The sequence below is a fragment of the Crocodylus siamensis genome, chromosome 2 (genome assembly GCF_052110815.1).
Source record: "Crocodylus siamensis isolate JL-2025a chromosome 2, ASM5211081v1, whole genome shotgun sequence".
Lineage (NCBI taxonomy): Eukaryota > Metazoa > Chordata > Crocodylia > Crocodylidae > Crocodylus > Crocodylus siamensis.
In genome coordinates, this window is record NC_143396.1 from 289,206,155 (window position 1) to 289,230,224 (window position 24,070).

Consider the following 24,070-nt stretch of genomic DNA (forward strand, 5'->3'; position numbering starts at 1 on the left):
CTGTCTCCTGGGAACAAAGCAATTTGTTTGATGTTTTGCGAGCCGTTTTGTAATGTTCTTCAAATTAAAGAGACATTTGTCTTCTGGAAAACAAAGCAACAGTGAGCTGCAAATACAAATCACGATAATCCTTACAAAGGAATGAATTATTAAAAAGAGCCAGAGAGCTGGAGGCTGTGAAGATGGCAACAGGCTGGAAATATCGGCCAGATTTATTCTCTGTGTTGTTTTCTTGGCTTTTAATCATTGAAATGACCCTTTATTGCTCACTTTTGCTCCATCTAGATGTCTGAAGGGCTCTAACAACATGTACTTCCCCTCCATCTCGCTCTCTCTCGTTCCCGGTTCATTAATTAACAACGTCCAGTTCACTGTTCAGAAGAGGCAGATGATCTGAGTGGAAGAACCAGAGTAAAGGCATAAGCCTTGATTTTTCTCTTCGCGCTCTGAAGTGGGGTAAAATTGAAACGGACTCCGTCCTTGGTGCCGGCAGTCTGATATGATGATCGCTCAGGCCTTCATTCAGCCAGGCATCTCCTCCCATCTTAACACCTATTCTTAACTTCGAGCAAGTGCATTAGTGAACTGAGACCTGAGTGAGTCCGGAGTACCTTGGTTGAAGCCAGAGGGCCTGATATAGCAAAGTAAATCAGTGCATTTTCCCCTCACAATGGGCATTTATACACGTGCTCCTGGAGTTGGGAGGAAGCTGCTCTAATGAAAGCACCCGGAGCATCTCGTGTGTCGGCGTCCCTGCATTTAAAAATGGTGGCAAGGGTGCTTTATCTAAAGCTCATCGAATGAGATGCTGGAGTGCAGCAGTTACTACACTCCAGCAGACTCGATTAATCAAGACTGCTCCAACACACTGTAACACTGTAAGGCATTGGAGCAGCCTCACTGGTCATGTATAGGCACCCATCAAGTTTAAGTCTTGGCCCTGATCTTGGTCCTGTCAAAGACAGTGAACCAACCTCCCCCCTCTTCTCCTTCCCCCCAACAACTTTATTGCATTAGTGGATCAGTCATTCACGTGCCACTGGCTTCAGTAGACCAACTTCCACTCGCTGAAGACCTGGCTCTTGTAATTTTAGAAGAGGGTTTTTATGAAGACATTCTGCTTTCAGCAGTTCTTGTGCTGTCAGTATTCCCCTGCCACCAGGCTCACCCAACACCTCTCTATTATGTATCTAGGAGCTCTTTAAATAATGCCTCCTATTATGTACGTATTTTTATGTGATCAAATGTGGCTTTTTCGGGTGTCGTATAGAGTTTGGCATGGACATATTCCAAATGTATCTCATAAATGAATCAGAATGGCATGGGCCAACTCTCTCCTTAACATATCATGCATTGGGGTGCACTCAGATCTGACAATGTGGTTTTAGACTAGAAACAGATGTTGCATTTGTCCTGGAACAAGCTCTGCCTGTGTTTGTCCCAGAGCAAAAAAGTCCCAGGGTTGGTGGGTACATGGATTGCCCTTCCAGTTAGGGGTTAGCAATCCCAGGACAGTGGTTTACAATGTCCTGACACAAACTGTTGGCATTTCTTATCCAACGAAGCCTTTTTAGGGTTTGTCCTGGGACAATCGATATGGACATCTAAATGATCGCACTTTGTCCCAGGAGAAAATATTTTCTCCTGCAACATAAGCACTGTCTGTTTGTAGCCTGACTTTCAGACAGATTAGTCCTGAGCCTAGGACTCAGTTGCTTGTTGGTCACTGCCCTTACTGGGGTCTGTAGCAAGCGCGTTCCCATACACTGCTCAGACTTCTGGCTAGGATGGGAGAGTAAGAGTTGCATGGTACTCCCCTGTACATGCAAGTAAAGGGACCCCCAACCCATCTCTTTCCACCCCACTGGCTAGGATAACCCACTGCCCACTAGGTCATAAATCACTTTTTGCTTCTTTGTCTTCTTTCCATAACAAAGAAGCAAAACTTGGAGTCAGGACACACGACATGCACTTGCCCCGCTCCTGGACCTAATCTAGGAAAACTGGCAGTCCTTAGGATCTGTCATTAGGGTAATGTCACAGTTGAGAGCCCCTTGTGGTTGCACCGGCAATGGTGTTTAAGCTTTCATGGATGTGAAACCCTTCCTAATAGCCCACGTTCATCTGGAAGGCTGTGTCCCCATCCTGTCTCTGACGTCCTCCGAAGATGACTCCAGACTGGAACAGGTGCAGAGGAAGGTGGTGAGGATGATCAGGCTGGCAGGACCAGAAGAGCTAAGCAAAGGCTGAGAAGGGGATGTCCACAAACATACTGCGAGCATAAGTGGGGAAGAGCTGCTTAACTGGTAGGGCAATGCTGGAAAAAGAACAAGTGGGTCTAACGTGCCATGAATACGTCTTGAGTCGGCAGAGCAGCGAGGTGCTGTTTTTTTCCTCTGGGAGCAGCAGTGGGGTCAAACCACACTAACAAGTTGTAAGCTGTAGTCCAGTACATGTAGGGTAGGGATTTTAGCACGGGGTGCCTGAGATTGCAGAGGTCTGAGCTTGACCATCCAGGCAGTCCCTTCCAGTCCCATATTCCTACAATATATATATGATACTGGGTCACACATGGCTGTATAACTCCTAAGTAATCAGAGCAAACCTCCTCTTGCAGCAGAGACTTCTGACCCTGCCAGGGTGTGCTCTTACCCCTCTCCTTTTTTTTTAAGCGTGAGTTTATTTTAAATGAAGACCAGTTGAACTTCCTTCTTCAAACATTGTCTTTGGAAATCCTAAAGCTTTATATGAGTTCTTTTATGGCCCGTATCCAGGGATTGTCCTTAACGTTGCTCGCTTTTCTCTGATTTGTGTCTTTTTTGGGTGTCTTGAGAGGAGACGTTCGTTCAGGTTTGTTAAGATTAAATACACCAATATAAACCTGGCAAATTTATGCGCATTTTTAATGGCACAGATGCTAGACTTTTAACATTGGAGATTTGAGTGGTGTTACTGTACAACACATGGAAGTGATTAGAAGAATATACCTAGCCAGTAGGAGTAGATTTATTTGCTGTAGATGTTTCTTGATAACGGATCCAGCACTTGGAATAGATGCGGTAGGCTTAAGTGATACAGGAAATCGTGTAGTCTTTGTCTCCAGGCTTCAAAATCTCTCCCAGTCACAAATGAAATATAAGAGCGGGCGAAATGCAGAGGCGATAGGTTTATACGCCTCATTGTCATGTAAATCTGAAGCAGAAAACTGTTTCTGGGAGATGTGGAAAGGGGAGCATGATGGGACTCTTGCTGAGGTTGCGTTTGTACCTAGATTTAAGAATGGCAGTGCTCTCCAACAAATTGCATCTAACTACATAAAAGCAATCTGCAGGAGCTAAATTTACAGAAGTACCAAACTCTCGCGCCCCTTTTTTTGCAGACCGTGAGAGCTGCAGTGGCTCCGCACCTCTGAACGTCAGGGCCAAAACGCTTGTGGAGACCACGGATGAGGAAAATGAGCCAGCACAGAGCAGCAACTGAATAGGATAATATTACAATCGTTGCCCACTAAATGACCTTGTTGGCTGTTGCCTTTTCTCTTGTGGCAGTCTTCCACTGGATATTACCGGATACTGAATTTATGGACTAAAAGCACTGCTTTTGTTTGGTTTTGTTTTAGGATAAAAGGGAAGTTGAAGCCTCCTTGACCCTTGGGTTGACAACACGGGGCATCCAGATCTTCCAGGTAAGCGTCTAAATAAATATATGGGGCCAGGTTTGTTGTCACGTGCCCAGATGCCGCCTTAGGGGAAGTCACGCTGCCTGACCTGAAAGGCACCGTATCTGTTTTCCTTACCTGATGTCAAGTTTGCTCCCTGAGTGGAACTTATCCAGGCTGTGATCATGTTTCTTAATTTAAAAAACAAAATTAGAAGTTCGCCAACTATTTTTGAGGTCTGGGAAGCGGTCTCTTCGGGTCAGTCCTCTTGCTGGAAGTTAGTTGTGCTAAATTTTAGCAAGGGGTTAAGTGTGGGAGAAACGGGCCAGTTGCAAAGGCAGCTTCCAGAGCTAGATACGAGTTAGATTTGTGCGGGTGGACTTCTTGCTGGGGACATTGCAGGCAAATATTATTTGTTGCCTTTTCTCTGTGTGATAAGAGCCACTGGCCCCAGTAAAAGTGGTCAGTGGGATCTCTCCTCTACCCTGCTCTTAGACCCCGCTGGGTGCACTGTATTGTTCGAGTGGCAGTGCTCCCACTGAAGTCAGGTAAAGAATAAAGGCAGAGTGATTGGCACGCATTTAGAAAAGTGTTACCCTTTGACTGGCTTTGGAAAACTTAGAAATCAGCTAGACTTTCTCTAAAAACACAGTCCCCTGCTGTTTGGTTGGCAGAAATGTCTCACCTTTGGATCGGCAAATGGTATTGCTACAGGAGCCAGCTATGGATTCAGGCCTGAAGTCAGCAGAGTAATTAAGCATTAAAAGTCCCTCCTCCCGTTCCATTTGCAGTGAATGCCAGTGTTTCCATTAACCTCTGTTTTGGGCGGGGGCGGGTTCAGATCATGCTCTAAACATTTAAATCTAATCCTGTTCAGCAAAGCATTTAAGTCAGTCGTTGTCAGCTGGGGGAATGCATACCACTAGGGGTACTTACATGGGTCGTAGCGGGTACGCAGAACTCTGCATGCATGCACGCGGCCACCATGCAGCATGCAGGCGGCCAAGAGCGCAGCCCGGTCACGTGGAGAGCAGCTGGGTCCGGCTGGTAATTTTGTTGTGGGGGAAGGGAGTGGGGCTGGGACTGAGGCTGGAGGCAGGAGCAGGTACTGTGCAGCTGGGGTGGAGCACAGGATAGAGCCATGACCTGTTCATCTTGGGCTTGTGGGGGTGGTGACTCCCACCCCTGCATGCACCCCATCCCGCACCCCGCCCCACCTGAGCAACGCTTGCCCCTGCCCTTGCCCCACTCCCTCCCTCACCATGGGGCCTCAACCTGCCCCCACCCTTAAAATAAGAAAAAAATACAAAGGAGTACATACATGAGCTGAAACTTCGAGACAGAAGGGATACACTCGTTTAAAAAAGGTTGAAAACAGCTGACTTAAGCGAATGCTTAAGCACTTTGCTGAACTGCTGCATACAAGAATGACATGCTTTTGCTGTCCAGAGCCATGAATGTGATTTATTACATCACAAAACAGTTCCTTAAGGACGCGTCTTTAAGGCAGCATTTCATGTATTGGAGCATGCAGGGGCAGGAAGTTTATGGACTGGTTTTGCAACCTGTTACGAAGTCAATGGCAATAATGCACCGCTTGCCTAAATACCATTCTAGATGTGTAATGGGTTGTTTTGGGTTTTTTTGCCCCCCTCCAGAATTTGGATGAAGAAAAGCAGTTGCTTTTTGACTTCCCCTGGACAAACGTGGGGAAACTGGTGTTTGTGGTGAGTATAACATTGCAAAGGGTGCTTGGAGAATGCAAAATCCTGCTCCTCCTCAGCTTCCTCTACTCGCCTGCATCCAGTCCAGCATGTGTTTTACATGTCAGTTGTAGTGTTGGGGTGGTGTTTTAGTCAAGATGGTCTAATATGCAAGAGGCAAGGATTTCTGCGGGAGGTATCTTTCATTGGACCAACTGCATCAGCTGGTCCCTATCAGTGCATATTCTGTTCCTGCTAGTTGCACACCCGGATGCTGATCTGCATTGCGCTCGTGGAAATAAGGAGCAACTCCTCCAAATACTGCCTGGCTGAAAGCAGCAGAACCAGTGGAACAGATTGAAACCAAGGCCGGAAACAGGGAAACATTGGGCGCATCTACACTTTGTGCTACGGAGACGGAGCAATACGCTACGTCACCGTACGACATGCTACAGCAGTGCAGCGATCGTGCAAGTCTGCACGTGATCACCATCCAATGGTGATCTACCAGCCAGCAGGTCTACTGGCGCGCTCCTGTTATAGCACGCCGCTACAGCAACACAGCAGTGAAATTTATCCATGCACCACGCCCACAGTGTAGTAACCACCCGTACTATGGGTGCGAAAGGACTAAAGTACAGCGCCATAGCAATGTTACCATATGGCGATGTGTCGACGCACCCATTATGCAGTCATTAGAGCAGGGACCTGTGGCTACAAGCCGGCTGGGGATGCTGGGAAAGTTTCCAACCCAGTGGAAGATCAGCCAAGCTGGAGAAGGCATGTGCATATTTCAGGCTTGCTATTGCATCAATCTGTGTTAACAAAAGCCCCCTTTCTAGGAGCCCAGTACTTCCCAAACTCAGGGTGCTGCAAGCTGGGCCTCCGTAAACTTGCTAGCGACTCTGGAAAGGTTAGGCTGGATCTCCTCTAAGGCATGCTGCAAATAGTCTCAGATATGTTAATGGCTCCTGTAGTTCAGGAGCTCAGAGCTGCAGTGTGCACTGGATGTGCAGGCTCCATTCCCATTTGCTCTTTCAATCTCAGAAAGGATACAGAAGAACTAGAGGTGGTCCAGACAAGAGCAGCAGGGGTGATCTGTTGTATGGAAGGCCTTTTGGATGAGGAGACACTAAAGAGGCCAGACCTGCTCAGTTGAGAAACAAGACATTTAAGAGGGAACATGAGAAGGGTTTACAAAATAGTAAATGGCAAGAGAAAGTCAATGGGAATTTCTCATTTACTGTCTATCTCAAGACAAGAACTGGGGGCTAAGACAAAAACTAGCATGTAGTAAGTTTAACACTAACAAAGGTTTTCACACAGTGTGTCACTGAAGTCATTTCCAACAGATATGGTGTAAGCTGACAGCTTAACCAGATGCACCAAGGGACTGGATAATTTTTTGGAGGAAAGGAGCATCAGTAGCAGTAGTTATTGAGCATGGGAGTTAAGGATACAGCCTCTGAATCAGATCTTCCTAACCTTTAAATGCTGGAGGCTGCAAGTGGGAGAGAGACAGGGAGAAAACTGGTCATACCCTGTTCACTCTCCCTTTCTGCATCTGCTTTCTGCTGCAGTGAGATACAGGATCCTGGGCAAGATGAACCTATGGTCCAACCCAGTAAATGGCAGATCTTATGTGCTGGGGCTCTGGGTTTTTCATAGTGCCTGGCTCTGCCCTGTAAATGGAGCGGCAGCAAGAAGCAGCATCTCAAGCATGAGCTTATTGTAATGATTACTAGCTAGATCAAGAATATAGATGCAAACACGGCCAGTCCCAGTTTGAGGCTTTTCCCCATAATAGCGCAGGTAGGAAAAGGGTTGTAGAATTCCTGTTGAAAAATGTGCGTGGAGCACTCCCAGGTCAAAAAGTCACCAGTTTGCTGAATATTTCACTAGATGCCTCACAAAGCTGTGGAGGGAAATCGTCCATCTGGAGGGAGCTCCTCTCTCGGTTCCTTTAGCCCAGCGGTTCTCAATCAGGGCGCTGCTGTGCCCCGGGATGCTGTGAGATCCTTTCAGGGGTCCCACAGCACACCGCGCAATGTTAGTTAGCACCGTTTGGGGGGGGACATAGGCTTCACAAGGTAAACCCAGGGATTTCAACTAGTAATCCAGAGTGTTAAAACCATTCTGCCCTGCTGTGGGCTTTCTGAGTTCATTGCAACAGGAAAAAAAATGCATATTCTTCTGTAGGCAACACATTAATGAAAACTAGGAGCTGGCATTTTCCCAGGGGTGCTTTGAGTCTAAAAAAGTTGGGCACCACTGCTTTAGACCATGTAGCTCAGACCCCAAATGGAGTTTGTTAAACACCCCATTCCTGTTGAATGCCCCCCCCACATGCATGCACACTCCATCAGCAGCAGGGCGGGTGTTGTGGGGATCCAGAGGTGTGTAAGCCCAGATGAGGTTGTCCTCATCAGCCCAGCAGATCTCCCTAGCACAGGCTGCTGGGCAGAACAGGCCGATGGGAAGGCAGCTGCAGGCGCTCCTGCTGAAGGGTCCCACGCGCTGGGATTTCATTCTGGTGCAGCTGAATTCTGCACGAAAGCCGCCTTGAGTAATTTTTGGTGAACCCTGTCTGCTCCCTGCATGGTGTAGGCGGGACGACATGCCTGGGGAGGGGGTGTTCTGCCTTTCCAATGCAATCAGCATGGCCTGGGTGAGGGATCCCCTGCTCCAGACTCTCCTGGGCACCCCAGCAGCACAGCTGGAGGCTGATGGTTCCTTCTGGTTCTCCATAGGGTAAGAAATTTGAGATCCTGCCAGATGGGCTGCCTTCAGCCCGGAAACTCATCTACTACACGGGCTGCCCCATGCGCTCCAGGCACCTCCTGGAGCTCCTCAGCAGCAGTCACCGCCTCTACATGAACCTGCAGCCCATCCTGCGCCAGGTCCGGAGGCTGGAGGAGAATGAAGGTACTGGGCTGGGCTGGGCTGGGCTGGGCTGGGCCGGGCCGGCTGCTTCGTGACTGTGAAAGGGCCTGTGCCGCAGTGAGCCGTTGCAGTTGTTGAGAGCCTGGGGGGAGAATTAACCCTAGGGAAGGATGGGCACAATTGAGGGGCCACTTGCTCCAGTTTCTTCTACTCTCATAACACACAGGGCTAGGCCCTATTAGGTTCCCGGGTGCAGTCTTATTCCACCCTGCCTGAGCCCCTGAAATGCTGAAACCTCCCAGCACATTATACTTGAGACCTGGTTAGCCAGTTAATCACGTCTAAGTTGTAATGCAGCCATGCTTTAAAGCAATGAATTGGATCATAAGGCAAGGAATAAGCTGTGGAGATATCTGACAAGTTGTTGTTGCACAATTAATTGAATGGGCAGGCAGGTGCACCCCTGCCTAGGAGCCCCCAGCTGCAGGACCTTGCTCCTTGTGATCCCGGGCTCCCCCTGCAGCAGCAATAAGGTGTGGCCGGATCTGATGCATGATCCCACAATTGCATCTCCTGCCAGGCGTGTGTGACGTGGCAGGAGGTAGAGTTGTGTGGATCCCACGTCGGATCCCATTGTGCCTTGACCTGAACATCTGGAGGAGCCCTGGAAACACGTCTACTTTTGTAGTGCAGTCATCTCAGCCGCAAGCCTAAATCACCTACATACAGTCTTTCCTCGTCAGCCAGGCTTCTTCTGAGGCTGGAGCGGTCCTGTAGAGAGGTAGGCCTGCCTGGCTGGAAAACCCAAAGCCGCTCGCAAAGGTTTCACTGAAACCAGGTGTACTCTGTATCCGGGAAAACAAAATCCATGGGACCTGAGCCACCAGCAGGTGCAGCCCTGGTGCCCGCAGCCCCCTGTGCTCCATCCTAGCATGCATAGGACTGCAAGGGTGCAGTGGGGGACTGTCCTGAAAGCCATGTGTTTGGACCATACAGGGCCATAGAGATGCAAGGCAGTCAGGCAGGGAGTGGGACTCAGCCCCCAAATGAAAGCTGCCCAAAGGATCCCACCGCCTGCAGAATCCTCCACTCAGGTTTCCAGTTCATGCAGGCATGTGCACAGCAGCTCTCCCATCAGGGGTGGGAGGAGAGGCTCTTGCTGGACCCCAAGGGACTGGCCACAGCACTGCATGGTGGTTTAGCTCCTGGCAGGCCCTGCTGGTCTCTGGGAGGGGGCCAGTTTGCCTGCGGGAACAGACTCGCCGTCTGTGTGGGCCCTCAGCATAGCAGGCGGTGCAGTAAACACACTGCTGGGAAGTGCTGGCCTCCTGATAAGGGCCCCAGCCATCAAAGGAGCATGGAGGGAGTGATAAATGCAGGCCTTATTAGCTAGTGGCCTGCTTTGGCAGGGCCTGGTTGAGCCAAGGATCGGGGCCGGGGGTGCTGAGGCTTTTTGCACACAGCTTTGTTGCTGTGCTACCCATTTCCCATGCCTGTACGCTGGGGGCTGGGGCCGGCTCTGCCTCTGTCTCATAAGGACACAACAATGCCTGGGTCAGACCAGGGTCCTGCTAACAAGCAAGTAGTGATTGCTTTAGAGGAAGAGAGACCTGTCCCCTGCCGGTCCATGCAGTACCCCGAGCCTAAGGCCACTTCCCTGGTTGGGGTGTGCAACAGCCCCAATGGACGGATACCCCACCTGCTTGTCTCTACCCTTATTGAACCCAGCTGTCCCAGTGCCCTCGCAACACCCCAAGCAGGGGTGCGAGTTGCACCAGCTAGTGATGCCTTCACCTGCCCCCAGCCTACCACCTGTTCGCACATCCCTCGATCTGCTTCCCTTCCAGCCCTGCTTTCCTGGGATTCCCCGCCTTGCTGCGGGGTCTGCCCCTTGTATAGCAGGGAGCAGCGGGGGTCCAGGCTTCTTGCAGCTCCTCTCTCTGCAGGCCCTGACTCGACTTGGACCCAGCACAGTCAGACGTTTAGTAGTCAAAGGCCCTTTTCCAGCAGCCACAACCAGTGGGTGTCTCCCAGTTGCCCCACTGGGCAGTACTGGGAAGCTGTGGGCCAGCCTCCCCCTGATGCCCTTTGCTCACTGGTGGATGCTAGGGTGGTGCTCTCCCCCCGCATGGGGCTTGAAGGGTGCCCAGCCAGGGGCAGGAAGCGAGGCAGGGGGGCAGGAGAGAGGAGGATGGAGCTGGGATTTCCCTGGAAAGGGGGTTGAATGATGATGGGGCTGCCTTGCCTTGCAGAGAAGAAGCAGTACCGCGAGTCGTACATCAGCGACACCCTGGACCTGGACATGGATCAGCTGGAGAAGCGGTCGCGGGCCAGCGGCAGCAGCGCGGGCAGCATCAAGCATAAGCGCCTCTCCCGGCACTCCACCGCCAGCCACAGCAGTTCCCACACCTCCGGCATTGAAACTGACCCCAAGCCCCGTGAGCCGGGCCCCGAGGATGGCTTCTCGGGCGCCAGCGTCCACCGCAAGCTGAAGACCTGCAGCTCCATGACCAGTCATGGCAGCTCCCACACCTCCGGGGTGGAGAGCGGGGGCAAGGACCGGCTGGAGGATGACTCCCAGGATGATGGTAAGCACTCCAAGGGAGTCCTGCAGGGCCGGTCATCTTCCCAAAGCCGTCTGCCTTTGTATCCCAGGCCATCGGGCTTCCCACTTGTCAGCTTCCTGGCCCTGGAGACACGCGGCACACAGCAAAGCAGGCTTATATCAAGTCTGCATTACTGCAAGGAAGGGGCTCCGGGTGTCCTCCCTATCCCAGGAGGCTTGTCTTCACCAGGCTGATCTCTGGGGAGGCTGAGACAGACACCAGCAGTGCTGCTAGCTCAGGGCTGTGCACTGAGAAACCCAGCACAGCCTGGCAGCATCCTGGTACAAGAGGTTTGCCATAGAAGCCAGAGGCAGAACTGGCAATGGATCTGCTGTGCCCGCAGTCCCCAGAGCCCACCCTTGCCCTGCCTCGTTTCACGGGGGTCCTGAGGCCCACTGAGGTCCCACCTTCCTTCAAATTTAAGATCCCTGAACACTTAAGATGCTGCCAGATTTTTCAGACTTTCAATTCAGTGACGAGGGAGAGAGAGGGGAATCATCCATTCAAGACCCATTTACCAACACTCATACAGACCCATTTACCAAGACCAATAAAGACCCATTTTCTCATTTAGTCCCATTTAAGTGGCAGGCTGGGGTTTTTTATAAGATATTTCTGGGGGGTTTTTCAAAGTGTCTCCTGTTTGATGGAGGCAGGGCCAGGTAGGGTCCTCTTTGCTGGATGCTTGTCAGTGCTACAGTATTGCACACAATAGCTGATGCTCCTTTGCTCTAGCTTTCTCTGTGCCCACATGACTTGAAATCCTCATTGCTTTTTCAGGGCCAGGACTGCTATAAACCTCCAGAGAATTTTGTTCCTGCTGGGCCTTAGAGACCTGATCTCTGCTAGGAAGCATCTGGATTTTTTTTTCTTTCTTTTCCTATCTGCTCTTCCCCTATCAGTGACTTTCTCCCTTCTCCTCTTCCCATTCAGAGATAGAAATGCTGGTCGATGACCCCCGGGACCTTGAGCAGTTGAGCGAGTCGTCCCTGGAGGTCACTCCAGACATGTGCATTTACATCACAGAGGACATGCTGATGTCACGGCAGTTTAATGGACACTCAGGTACAGCACCGGGGGGGAAGACACCGGTGGGCATGTTTTACAGGACTGCTTTTGGCATGAGGTGGTAATGGATAGCACGATTTTCGGCTCTCCTCATTGCTTTTTTTTTTCCCTAAGGGAAAGCTATTGGGTTCAGTTTTGCAAAATGACATTTAATATCAAGCTGAGTGAAACCTGCCTCCGGCAGCTGGTCAGGGAACCAACACAACCAGCTTGCAGAATAGCAGAGAGTCAGACTGAAGATCAAATGCACTTACCCGGGGTTCGCTGTCCTAGTCTGAAGTCACTCGGGAGGCAGAATAGGGAGGCACTGTGGAGGCTAGCTGCTTCAGAGGGGCATGAGGCTTTCATAGGCAACAACCTACTTCACCTGACAGCGTAGCTTCTTGCCTATGAAATCTCCTGCCTCTGAATTAACGTAGACTGATGAGACTTTAAGACAACAGGGTGCCCAGCAGAAGCCAGGTCTCATGGCAGCTTGCCCCCCCAGCATCTTGCGTTATACATGGGCTTGGTATCCAAAGACAGAGGATAGTGTTCCCCCCCTGTGCAAAGAGCTACCCCCGGGCCTACGAACCACTGAATCCCTCCCAAATGAGAGGTGGTGTACAGAGATGACTGCATAGAGAGCGGGAAGAGACACAGAAAACCAAATCTGACAGGTGAGGTTACCCCACTTCTGTTGGTAGGGCTTGGCCCAACAGGTCTTCACCAAAGGAAAATATTCAGAAGGACACAAATGTTCTCCTTGCATCCTGAGGTCAGGGGCAGAGCTGGTTAGGACGGTGCCATTCGTGCCCATTTGCACGTGCGTTTTTCAGGCACACCGACCCCGCTTGCACGCACGGTTACAAAAATGACTGCCAGTGGCTGGTGGCAGCTCAGTCAGGCCAAGTGTGCAAATGTGTCACAAGGGGATTGTCCAGACACACGCAAGAGGATTGTACAGCAAGGCCATGGGAGCATGGGTATGGGCGGTGTAACTGCTGGAGCCCCAGGCTCCTTGTCGGCAAATGCTGCTTTGTCTAGGAAGCACAGACATTTTCAAAGTGAAATCTAGTCCATTTGCAAATGGAGGACTCTTGCAGGAGACTTAGGGCCTGCACCTGCCTGCATCTCTCTCTCAGCAATTCCTTTTGTCATCTTATCTTCATAGTTTCCTTTTATTGACTGCTTTTTTAAAGCCATCTTAGTTTCTGGGCAAAAAGTCCACACTTAAACTATCTGCCCAGACAAGGGAAATGATCAAACTGGCTGTACACAAAAAGCTGCTGAAGGTATCCCTGGGAAAAAAAACAAAAAACAGGCAGCAGTAGTATCTTTTGTAGCCTCTTCTGGCAGCCTCAGTGGGGTTGCAACGGTAGCTGGTCCAGCCGCCGAGAGGGATGAGTGGCAACGGCCTCCTGCCTCTCTTGTTTGCGGGATGTCGGATGTTTCCAACAACACTCGCCATTCCTAGCACCTGCTCTAGGGATCTTTGCTGTCCTCCCTAAGTTCCCGTCTTCCACACCATACGTAAGACGTCCTTTGTGAACGGCACTTTACAACGCAGGGGCTCTGCCAGGTTAGAGTAGCTTTAGTGGAAGTGAGATCTGCAATGGTCTTTCTCCAGGTTGTTTTTTTTTCCCCTCAATCCCCTCTTGCTACTCATCTGTGCTTGGAGCAGCCTGTACCAGGGCCATGCAACAGCCTCAGCCCTTCCCTTTCTTGTTCAGATGTCCATTGTTTCAGCAGGCTTTTCAAAGGCAAGGTCACTGCACCATCCCAGTGGCAATGAGCTGCTCCAGGCGTCATGGCCCTGACCCCCCTACGCTTGTCTACACACCTTGGCCTTTAAAGGGGCACCTGAGAGGGTCTCCCTCTGCTTCATCTGGGGGAGCCAGGAGGTGGGGGAGCAATCAGGAGTGCTTGCAGCTGCTACAAAATATGTAGCTCTTAGGATCAGAGCATCGCCTGATGCGTGCTGGAGACAACGGGGTAATGCTTTCCAGCTCTGACACAGCAGCAGTGCAGGCATTGAAGCTTTCCTCCCATCTGCACACTAACGTTCAGAGCTGCAGCTGGGGTAAATCAGAGGCGCTGTAACAGAGTCTCCTCTCATCATCCCCCCATCTCCAACAAGGAGATAACCCACGGGTGGCTATCCTGACACCACTCACCTCCATATATGCCTATTGTCTTAATGGTACCCTAGGTCTCACCCAGCACTGGCTGGGAGGATTATTGCAATGCCAGCAGTACAGAGGGTGGTTCTCGTTCTCCGGGGATGCAGCAGATATCACTGCCCCTTGACTTCCCTGGGGCCAGATCATCCAATAGTCAGTTCTCCCTTGTGAGCTGCTCTGACGGTCACCCACCTCACTTCACTGGGTTGCTTCAATTTAGTGCCAAAGATCAAGTTTGGGGCTCTTTGTCAGAGACTCAGCCAGGTGGAGGGGACCTGCAGTGGACCCCGGCTTGAAATTTTGAGAGGGGGTTGATTAGAAAATTCCCTGTTCCATTTATTGGATCTCTCTGTATCCGTGTGTGTGGCCAGAGCAAATTCAGAGCGGAATGCAGTGGCAAAGGGCATGTTGGAGTCCTTTCAAGTAGCCTCTCCAGGGTTTGGACGTCCCAGCGGTTTTCTGAGAGGTAAAAAGCAGCGGGTTTTTGCTGCACATCAGCTGCTCGACGCCTGTGTACATGCTGTTACCACACAGGAGATGAAAACTGAACTGTGATAACTTGCTCCTCTTTTGCCGGGGGCTGAGCTACTACGGTTTAGTTTCCATTTGCCACCGGGTACGTCCGTGCACCACAGCGCATCTAACAAGTGGCAAAGTCCCCCACCTTGTACGCCGTCATAATTTCTTCTTACGTCCATACCCATGGCTCTGTCTGCCCCACTGGGGAAGCCTCCCTGCTGAGGTGATGGAAGAAGGGACTGGTTATAACCATCACTCACTCCTTCTCATGGCCTTCCCCCAACTTGGTCTTATGTGAACAGGGACGGAGTGGGTGCGAGTACATCGAAAGGGATCTCACAGGCAGAGGACATCTAATTAGACCTGCAAGCCTGACGGGGACTAGGTTGGCACAACAGATGCACTGAAGAGACCCCTCCGTGAGACTCATTTGAGCCTGACTCATCCTGCACATTTGGCCTGTAGTCCCTAGACAAGATACTTCATGATGAGCGTTTTCATCTGGTGCCCCTGCAGTTTTAACCAGGGCTCCCTTTGACCAGGCAACAAAACACTATAGTGTCTCCCAAATTGCTCAGCAGACTCTGTATGACAGCAGACTTTATATCTTTTCCTTTCTTTCCCTTCTTCAGGGTTAATCGTAAAGGAAGTAAGCTCATCTACATCCAGCTCTTCGGAAACAGTGGTCAAACTTCGTGGCCAGAGCACCGACTCGCTACCGCAGGTATTTTGCACTTGGAGGGTGAAGCCCTTAATAGGTCTCCCTTTGACAAGGGCGAGGCATCCAGCACTTGGGGTGCGGGCAGGGGCAGGGAGGGCCCATCCAGTGCTCTGCTCTGACTTCCAGTATCACAGCTTTGAGTTTTGGCAAATTTAAGTTTTTGGGTGAAAAAACAAACAAAAAAACCTATTGGCTTTTCTGGGGGAGCTGGGAAACATTGGCAGCACTCTGTTTCCCATCAGTCAGAAAGCCGTCACACTGGAAAGCTTACCCCTGTTGTGGCTAGGCTGAGCAAAGTTCACTGGGTGGAGGGAAAAAACCTGCCAGGCCTTGATTTGTAGATATTTGTCCAAAGCATCCCTCCCACGGGCAGCCACACTGGTAGTTACTATGCCCACGAACGGGTTTTTTTCTCCAGTGATCTGCAGCAGCCTGGGCTACGGTCATTACCCCAAGTGCCCCCTCCCGTGTCATCGCCCCGACCCTGCTTTCCCCTACAGGGAAGATTCCCCCTGCAGTAACTTTCCAAGTAACGCGATGAGCCAAGTAGCATGACAGCATTAAGACTTTTGTCTCACCAACTCGCCACGCCTGGTCTGACTTGTTTGCTGTGCCGAGCAATTTTGCCAGATATCCTCACAGATATCCCATCGCTAGAGATGTCCCAAAGCCAAAGTGCAAGTGCCAAAGTCCCAAGTGCAAACACCCCCAAATCGGCGGTTCTGTGAAATGCAAACCCAGCCGTGCATTTGAATTTGGCGGGTGGGTCCTGTCACTACCATGGGGCTGAACAACGGGGAACGTGCGACTCCGCTGAAGTCAGAGGGAGTTTGGCCATTGACTTGACCACAGCCACTGACTTTCAGTAGGAGTTAGGCACTGAGATGCCCTTTTTCCTTGCTCTCCTGCTCTGTCTCAGGCTGGGTTCACCCTATCTCAGAACATACGGATAACCGGAGAAATCCTTTGTAGGCTGTCATGTGGAAAAGCTTCCCCCTGCTGCTCGTAGCAAATGCTCTGTCTCTATTGCATGTGGCTTCACAGCTAACCCCTGCCACCACTCGTGTGCCCCTGTCTTTTCTCCAGACCGTGTGTAGAAAGCCAAAGACTTCCACCGACCGACACAGCCTGAGCCTAGACGACATTCGGCTGTACCAAAAAGACTTCTTGCAGCTGGCGAACCTGTGCCAGGACACTGCTCAGAGCTACACCTTCGGGTGCAGCCACGGACTGGAGGAAGAGGGTCTTTACTGCAATGGCTGCTTGGCTCAGCAGTGCCTCAACATCCAAGAAACCTTCCCGGTCAAGAGAGCAAGCAAATACTTCTCCCTGGATCTCTCCCATGACGAAGTTCCTGAATTCGTTGTCTAAGCGCCATAGCTCTGTCAGGGCGGGACTGGCTGCCTGTGCTATCAGAAAGACTGGAAATCTATGGCTATTTCCTTCAAATATATCTGGTGCCATATTCGTTTTGTTTTTCTCCTCCCTTCCCACTCCCCTAAACACCTCTCTCTGCAAATCAAGGCCTTGGAAACCATTGCACTTTGAGTATAACCCATAGAGTGGTAGGGTAGGGACAGAGGTAGGGTGTCCTGGCAGAGCCCCATCTGGGTTTAAGCGGTCTCTCTTCCCTGTTTTTTCTTTGGAAATAGTTTGTGCGAAACACTGATTGTCTTACGCCAGAGAAGCACAACGTAGTTCAGTTGTTGAATGAAGTCTGAGACAACCTTTACATTTTTTATTACTGTCTCGTGAATGCTTTAATTTTTTTGGTGGGTTTTTTTTCCCTCCACGAAAGCTGCCATTGACGTTTGCAAAAAGCCATTGCAGCCTCTTCATGGCTTCGGCAACCTTGAGTTTAGAAGCTGAAAAGAAAAAGACTCTGTGTTGTGTTCTGTCAAGCCAAAGAATTGCAAAGACCCTAAATGCCAGTATCGAGACGGCAAGAATTAAGCAATAACTAGACAGGAAACTCTATGCACATTTCTGATTTCTTTGGAAATGACAAGTAGAGTTGCAGCTGACCTTGTGCGATCTCAGTTCTTCCAGAGACTTACTGTGGCATCTAGTCCAAACAGAGCCTTTGCGCAACGTCTTCTAAAGTTTACAAAAATCAGATGGATGTTATCTGGGAACTCTGAAAGCTTTCCTAAGCTGCTTGTGTTTCAAAGGAAAATGAAAAATAACTGAGGATTTCTAATGATGTAGCAATAATGTTCGCTGACCAAAGTACCTTAAATATATATATATAATATACATATATAATATACATATATATATATCTGTATATAATATACATATATATATCTGTATATAATATACATATATATATCTGTATATAATATACATATATATATATCTGTATATATAAATATAAAAAAGTGTATGTTTATATATGTTTGGATCTTATAGACCCATTTTGGTTGTGTTTCTGTTCTTAAACACCTTTTATGCAACGAGTATACCTTCTTGCTTTAACGATACATATAGACAATCATTTTTTTTTTTTTTATTCCCTAAACGCTATAATTTTGGAAGGTGAAAAAGTAGGCTTTCCCGTTGAGAATAATATATAAGCAACTGCATCGTAAGCATGACTGTTTGCGGTTAGTGTCGCTTCAGCATTATTTTAAACAAGGCTTTTCATGCATCTTTCAGTATTTTACAGTTGGAATCGCTCTGGTTCGTGGACGCTAATGATGTTCTCAGAGCAATGCCATAGGGACAGCTTTTGAGCTGGAGCGTCTGAAGGAAACTAAAGTGTAACTAAATATGTACAGTGATCTATTATCATCAGCAACGACAGCGTAAAGCATTACAGCTGCTAATGTTCACAGCACAATGCCTTTTTTTTGTTTGTTAAAAAAAAAAAGAACCAACTATTTTTAACGAGGAGGTTAGTATTTTACAGCTATAGTCTACCATATTTTGATATACCATCTTTTTTTAACTGGAAGCTTTTTCTACAAAAAACCCAACAAAGCTATTTTATAAAGAAGCGCGCTGATATTTTTGTAAGAAACACAGGTGGGTTTTTGGTAATGAACGGGACTTTAGATTTTAGTTACAGGGCGGCATAATCAGCGTTACTGCTGCGTGGGAGGCAGTATGACAGAGAGCGAAGGGGGAACCCTGCAATATTTCCAGCAGCCTTGCAGCTGCTTATATCAGAGGTAAAGGGCTAGTTTTACTAGGCCCCAGTGACTTTGCATCACTGACTTGCATTGCTAAAGCACTATAAAGAATCCACTATATAATAGTGAGTCTTACCCATTATGTCTGTGATACCACTGGGCTTTGGGTTAGCCAGATGCTGCCATCGTACCAGCTTGCTAGAGCAGGGAGGCATGTTAAATCACTACTCAGAAAACCTACCCCTTGCTGGTAGATGTTGACTTCTCCAGGGTGGCCCAAAGCCCATTGCACTGTGCAGTGTGTTCCCCTGCTATCCTCTGGCTAAAATTTGGCAGGGTAAGCCCTGATTAGCTGTGGAGCGCGGCTGCCCTCCTGACCCTCCTCAGAAAGCATCTTGCCTAGCCTGAACAGCTTGCAATGGAAAGAGCTGCACCGCAGCAGCAAGCGGGGCTCCCTTCAGTGCTTGTGCATAGAGCCTTAAAAATCCACTGTCTCAGCAGGGCAGTTCCCCCAGTGCAATGAGGACCACCGAGGTCCTACTATGCCTCCCACAGAAGAGATGGCATTGTCCGGTTCCAGGATTGCACCTCGAGAGACGCCCAGAAATATATACACGGAGGTGTATGATAGATACACGATATTTATATGTATAATATATAGAGATGCAGCGTGCGTCCGTACATCTGTAATATATGTCATGCACTCATTGCGGTTGTTGGGACGAACTGGGCAGCGATGGACAGGGAAGGTGAAACGGTTCTGAATTTGCGGGGTCAGGCTGGTTGTTTCAATTTTTTCTTGCCAGGGGAGTCGAGGCGCCAACGTCCCTGTGGTTGAAAGGATTGCACGGCCTCCTGCTGCCGGGGTCGCTGTGTTCCTCTTTGCGGGCACGCGGCCTCAAAGCTTCCCACTTCTGCTCACATTTCGGGCTCAGCAAACCAGTCACTCTTCGGATGGCATGTGCTAGATGTTGCTATAACCATGGCCAAAGGAAAACTTGTGCGGTGCCTGTATGATTTGAAAGACTCCCGTTCTGTTCTTGTTATTTATTGTGTTAAGATACCAGGGGAAGGGTGTAATTAAGGGGTGTATCGTGTCTCTAATGCTTTCTGTTGCTGAGAAGCAGGCTCCTTGGGGTTTTAATTGTGCAGCCCAGCCCATGGGAGACGGACCTAAAGAATGGCCTGTGGTTCAGCCCAGGGCCTCTTCTCCTATCTGAAATGACTCATAATTTCAGGGAGAGGGCGGTGATTTTGCCCAAGCCATGTTCTAATTGGATTGACAAGTAACGAGATGACGTTAATAAAATGACCCGAACCAGGACACATCCTTGCCCTTTTTGATGACGCACATTGCTGCAAGTACCGATCTCTGCAACTGGCATGACGTCAGATGAAAAGGCAACGTCCTGCTTTCTCCACGTTGTACCAGAAAGCTGTAAGATGTAAAGCTCTTATTTATTCCACATCTGTTTGGAAATCCTGAGCTGGCCAGCGTTTGGGTTCGGTGTTTTCTGTCTGGTGACTTCTTTATGTTGATATGTTTGCAATAATCAGCTATAAGCCTGCACAAACTGAATAATCCTTTCTGTGAAAGGATCTTCCTATCAGGATGGTATGAGAGAAAGTGTAAAAAAAAAAGAAATGAAACAAGAAAAGAGAAAGCAGAATTATTTTGTAATGATGAAGTTTGTTGAGTGCCGTTCACGGCAGAGGTAAAAATGACAATAAAGTTACAGTTGTTTGCATTGCTGTGAGTCTTGGCAATTAAAAAAAAAACCCGAACCCTTTGGCTAGGGACAGGCATTACACATAAACCGGTTGAAGTGATCAGAAACTGGTTTAAACCTGTAACAGAACAGATGTTTAGTGCACAGAAACCAGTTTGAAAATGGCTGAAACCAGTTTGAGATAAACCTGGTTGAATGTCGTATCAGACTTAACTGATTTGGGTCAGACTGGTTGATGCAATGTCTGTCCCAGACCTAAATGCTTAACTCCATCTGTTCAATTTGATGCAAGAGATGACTTTGATGGCAGGTAGCTTCGAGGGACGACTATGCAAGGTACTACAGGGCTTCTTAATCTCGTAGAGAGAGTCCGAAGAAGAGCCAGCGGCTGGAGTCCAAAGCCAGATAAGTTCCCATTTAAGAATAAAACGTGTTTTTTTTTTTAAATAGTAAAAACAGCTTCTTATCACTGGAACAAACTACCCTGAGAGGGGTATGATCTTCACCCCCCTCCCCCCATGGTTTCCATAGCAAGAAAAGAAGCCGTCTTGGAAGAGATGCTTCCGTGCAATGCCAATCACTGGGTTTGATAGGGTGGTGCCTGGGTGACACGCCAGGCCTGTGCCATAGAGGAGGTTGGCTGGGATGCTGCCAGGATCCCTTCTGACCTTCATACCCGACCTCTGTATACCTGGACGGTTACAACCTTGCATGACATTGAGCTTCCAAGAGCAGATGTTTCTTCATTCCTTCGGTACCAGGCTGTCTGCTCTGACGCCCGCAAGGACAACCCCAGCACGGGAGCAGGGTCCGTCAGGATGGCTGAACCATCCGGTTGGGTTCCCTCAAATGACAGAAGCCAGTGCCGAGGTCTCCGGCGTTTGCTTTATTTAAGGAGCTCTGGCACCACGAATGATAGCTGGGAGGCGAAAAGGATTGCAGGTGAAATACACGGCGTGGTTTGGGACCAGGAGAGAAGTCTCCAAAGCAAAGACGTCCTGGTGAAACGGCAGCCAAGAAGGCGCAGAGGCGGTTTGGGAGTGTGCCGGGGACCTTTGCTCCCCTAAGCAAAGGTGGATGGTAACGGCTGGACCTGCGTTTGCCCATGGGATGTGCATTACATCTGAGCATGGGATCCTTGTCTGCAAACTGAGAACCGAGGCACCTTCATGCCTTTGTGAGCCTGGCGCTGTTTATCCGAGTCCTGTTTCATTGGACACCTGCACACCTTTGGGGGGTCTGGGGCCAAGTGACTTGCCCCAAGTCACACAAGGGGTGTCAGTGGCAGAGCAAAAACCTGCACTCTGGTCTTCGAAGACCCAGGTAAGACTCACCACTGGGCGACCCTTTCTCCTGCTCCCCGGCACATACTTCCTCCTGCCAAAAATTTCCCCTGGGGACAAGATTTAGTACGCAGGGCCGCCCAGCAGGCTGACCACAATGAAGGCGCTGATAACCGGTGGCCAGCGCAGGTGCAAAGATACAGCGGGGATCAAAATCCAAGCGAGCCAAGGGGGTCAGAACAGCAACCAAGGGCATCACTGTGCCTTTCATCTCCCCATGACCGGGTGGGACTTTTCTTCCCAGCAATAACCCACAGGCTCTTCCCTGAATACCAGAGCACCAGGATTCATAGATGGTGAGGGCTGGAAGGGACCTCGGGAGGTCGCGTCGAGTCCAGCCCCCTGCTCCAGGCAGGACCAGCCCCAACTAGGTCATCCCAGCCAAGACTTTGTGGAGCCAGATTTTAAACACCTCCGAGGATGGAGAGTCCACCACCTCTCTGGGTAACCTGCTCCAGTGTTTCACTACCTTCCTCATGAGAGGGTTTTTCCTTCTATCTAACCTCAACTTTCCTTGCTGCACTGTGTGCCCATTGCTCCTTGTCCTGCCACCACTGAGAGCAGTCCAGCTCCATGGAGGACTCGGGTTTCTGGGCCTGCTCTGGTATCCTCACCCTGCCCGATGCTTGAGACAACGCCAGTGGAGCTGTGCCATCCAGTCCAACCTGGCTGGGTCTGTGTCCTATGTCCTCTCTGCATCGTGCCTCCTGCCCCTGGCTCCGCAGCCAGCTGGCCATGCAGCCATCGCAGTTGGGTCAACTGGAGATGGCCAAGCCCAGAGCAAGGCTTTGCTTCTTCCCCTGGCTCTGCAGCAAAGCACATGAATCCTTTGCCAGTGCATCCCTCAAGGAAAAGGGGGCAGGGAGGAGCCCAGAGCAGCCAGTACAGTCCTGCATCCTGGCCTGTTTGTCCACTCCGGACCTCTCCCCCCACCATGCGGGCTGCAATCAGCCTCGTACTGCTGAGCTCCCGGTGCTCGGCGCCGTGTCCCGTGTCCCGGGCTCAGCAGCGAGGGGCTGGTTTTAACAGGTTGTCTTGTTCCTTTGTTTCAAGAAACGGTGCTCAGCTGTGTCTGTCTGGCTGTTTTCCCGAAGCGAGCAGCGGGGCCCGCCAACCCACCCCGCAGCTGGAGGTGCATGCTCCCTCCAGGAGGGCTTGGCTCCGTGCTCGGCTCCGGCTTGTGGCACTCGGCAGAGAAAGCTCCCCCGGGTGTTGTGCACTGACACCAAAACAACAGGCTGAGGATGCTGTGGGCAGAGCTGTGCTCCCGGCTGCACTCCCTGCACCTGATGGAGAAGCTTTCCAGCTGTGGAGATGAATAAACCTCTTCTTCTCCCTGGACTGGAATTGAGCCAGGTGTTAGGAGGCATGGCCTCCGCTCAGCCTAGTGCCAGGGGTGCTCCCAGAGACAAATGGGCCCTGTGACCTAAGGCAAAGTCATCGTCCAAGCCTTTATGCTTCAAGTGCAGTCAAATCAGTCCTGAGGCTGCTGCAGCCATTAGGGCACCTTAGATGCTGTGCATCATTGCTGAGTCTCTGGGCACAGTGACCTGGCAGCGCCCGTGTCCTCTCCGGGTATGCATGGCTGTTGGCTCGCAGGGAGTTCATCCATCCTTTGAAAGGTCTTGTTTTTAGTCCTGCTGGGTGCCCACACACCCCCCTCTTCCAGGCTAGCCCAGGTGGGCGGCGCTGGTTTAGTCACCAACAACCCGGCCGTGGAGGCTGGTCAACAACGCATAACGTGTACAAGCGCCCGCACTTGCTGATCCAGGCAAGGAGAAGCTCCTGTTCAAGTTGAAGTGGTGCTGTAGGTACGATGGATGAGAGGTGAGGGGTTGGGGTGATAGCTTTTATTGGACCAACTGTATGGGTGGGAGAGCTCTTGGACGAGCTCTCGGGAGCACCATTGGCAAAGCCATCACCAAAACCCTCTTGCCTCTAGTCATCGCTCACCCTACAATTGACCACTAGGATTCCTTGTATCTTCTTTTGGAGCAGCTGGCGGTAGGCTGCATGAGCTAAGGGCCTGGGAAAGATGGACTGTGGGAGCTGTGGTAGTGTTACTATACCCTCTAACACGCATTCATTTAATGGTGCAATGGGATCAGACCCCTGTCCCAATAAACACACTTCCTGTTGGGCTCAAGTGCGTGGCAGGAGGCACGGATTTGGGACCAGAGATCAGATCCCAGTCATGCCCTACTACTTGCAAGTGCAAGGGAGCCCGGGATCATAATCCCCCAGCCTGGCACATTCACGGCTGGGTGCTGCAGCCCCATGCGGAGTCAGCTGGACAGGCCTGGCTCTGGTTCTAGGCCCAGGGCTGTCTGGGACTCCCCTGCACCCCACAGCCCAGCCAGAGCTGCTGGACATGGGGTTTAAAGTCCTCTGGGGGGAAGCCCTTTGGCTCCCTCCCCCACTGCTAGAGCAGCTGATTGTCAGCGCCAGGCACACGTTACATTTAAGGCACCATCTAAACCAGCCACAAAAGCGTTCTACAGTATAGTCTTTTTATGGCTTGCTTCCCGTTGTATGACACCTTA

The 24,070-nt window shown here is 50.3% G+C and overlaps 1 protein-coding gene across 4 annotated transcripts in view; it reads left to right on the forward strand.

Moving 5' to 3' along the window:
* The window catches only part of FRMD6 (FERM domain containing 6), a 135,250-nt gene extending 115,048 nt beyond the window's left edge, over positions 1-20,202 (forward strand). For all 4 annotated transcript variants that reach the window (XM_090034365.1, XM_090034364.1, XM_090034363.1 and 1 more), the window contains 7 exons: positions 3,620-3,685; positions 5,317-5,385; positions 8,112-8,286; positions 10,497-10,832; positions 11,784-11,915; positions 15,232-15,323; positions 16,407-20,202. In XM_090034365.1, coding sequence (XP_089890491.1) covers positions 3,620-3,685; positions 5,317-5,385; positions 8,112-8,286; positions 10,497-10,832; positions 11,784-11,915; positions 15,232-15,323; positions 16,407-16,691 — 1,155 coding nt within the window. In that variant the 3' untranslated portion in view covers positions 16,692-20,202. The remainder of the gene's footprint in view (positions 1-3,619; positions 3,686-5,316; positions 5,386-8,111; positions 8,287-10,496; positions 10,833-11,783; positions 11,916-15,231; positions 15,324-16,406) is intronic.
* Positions 20,203-24,070: the final 3,868 nt, after the last annotated feature.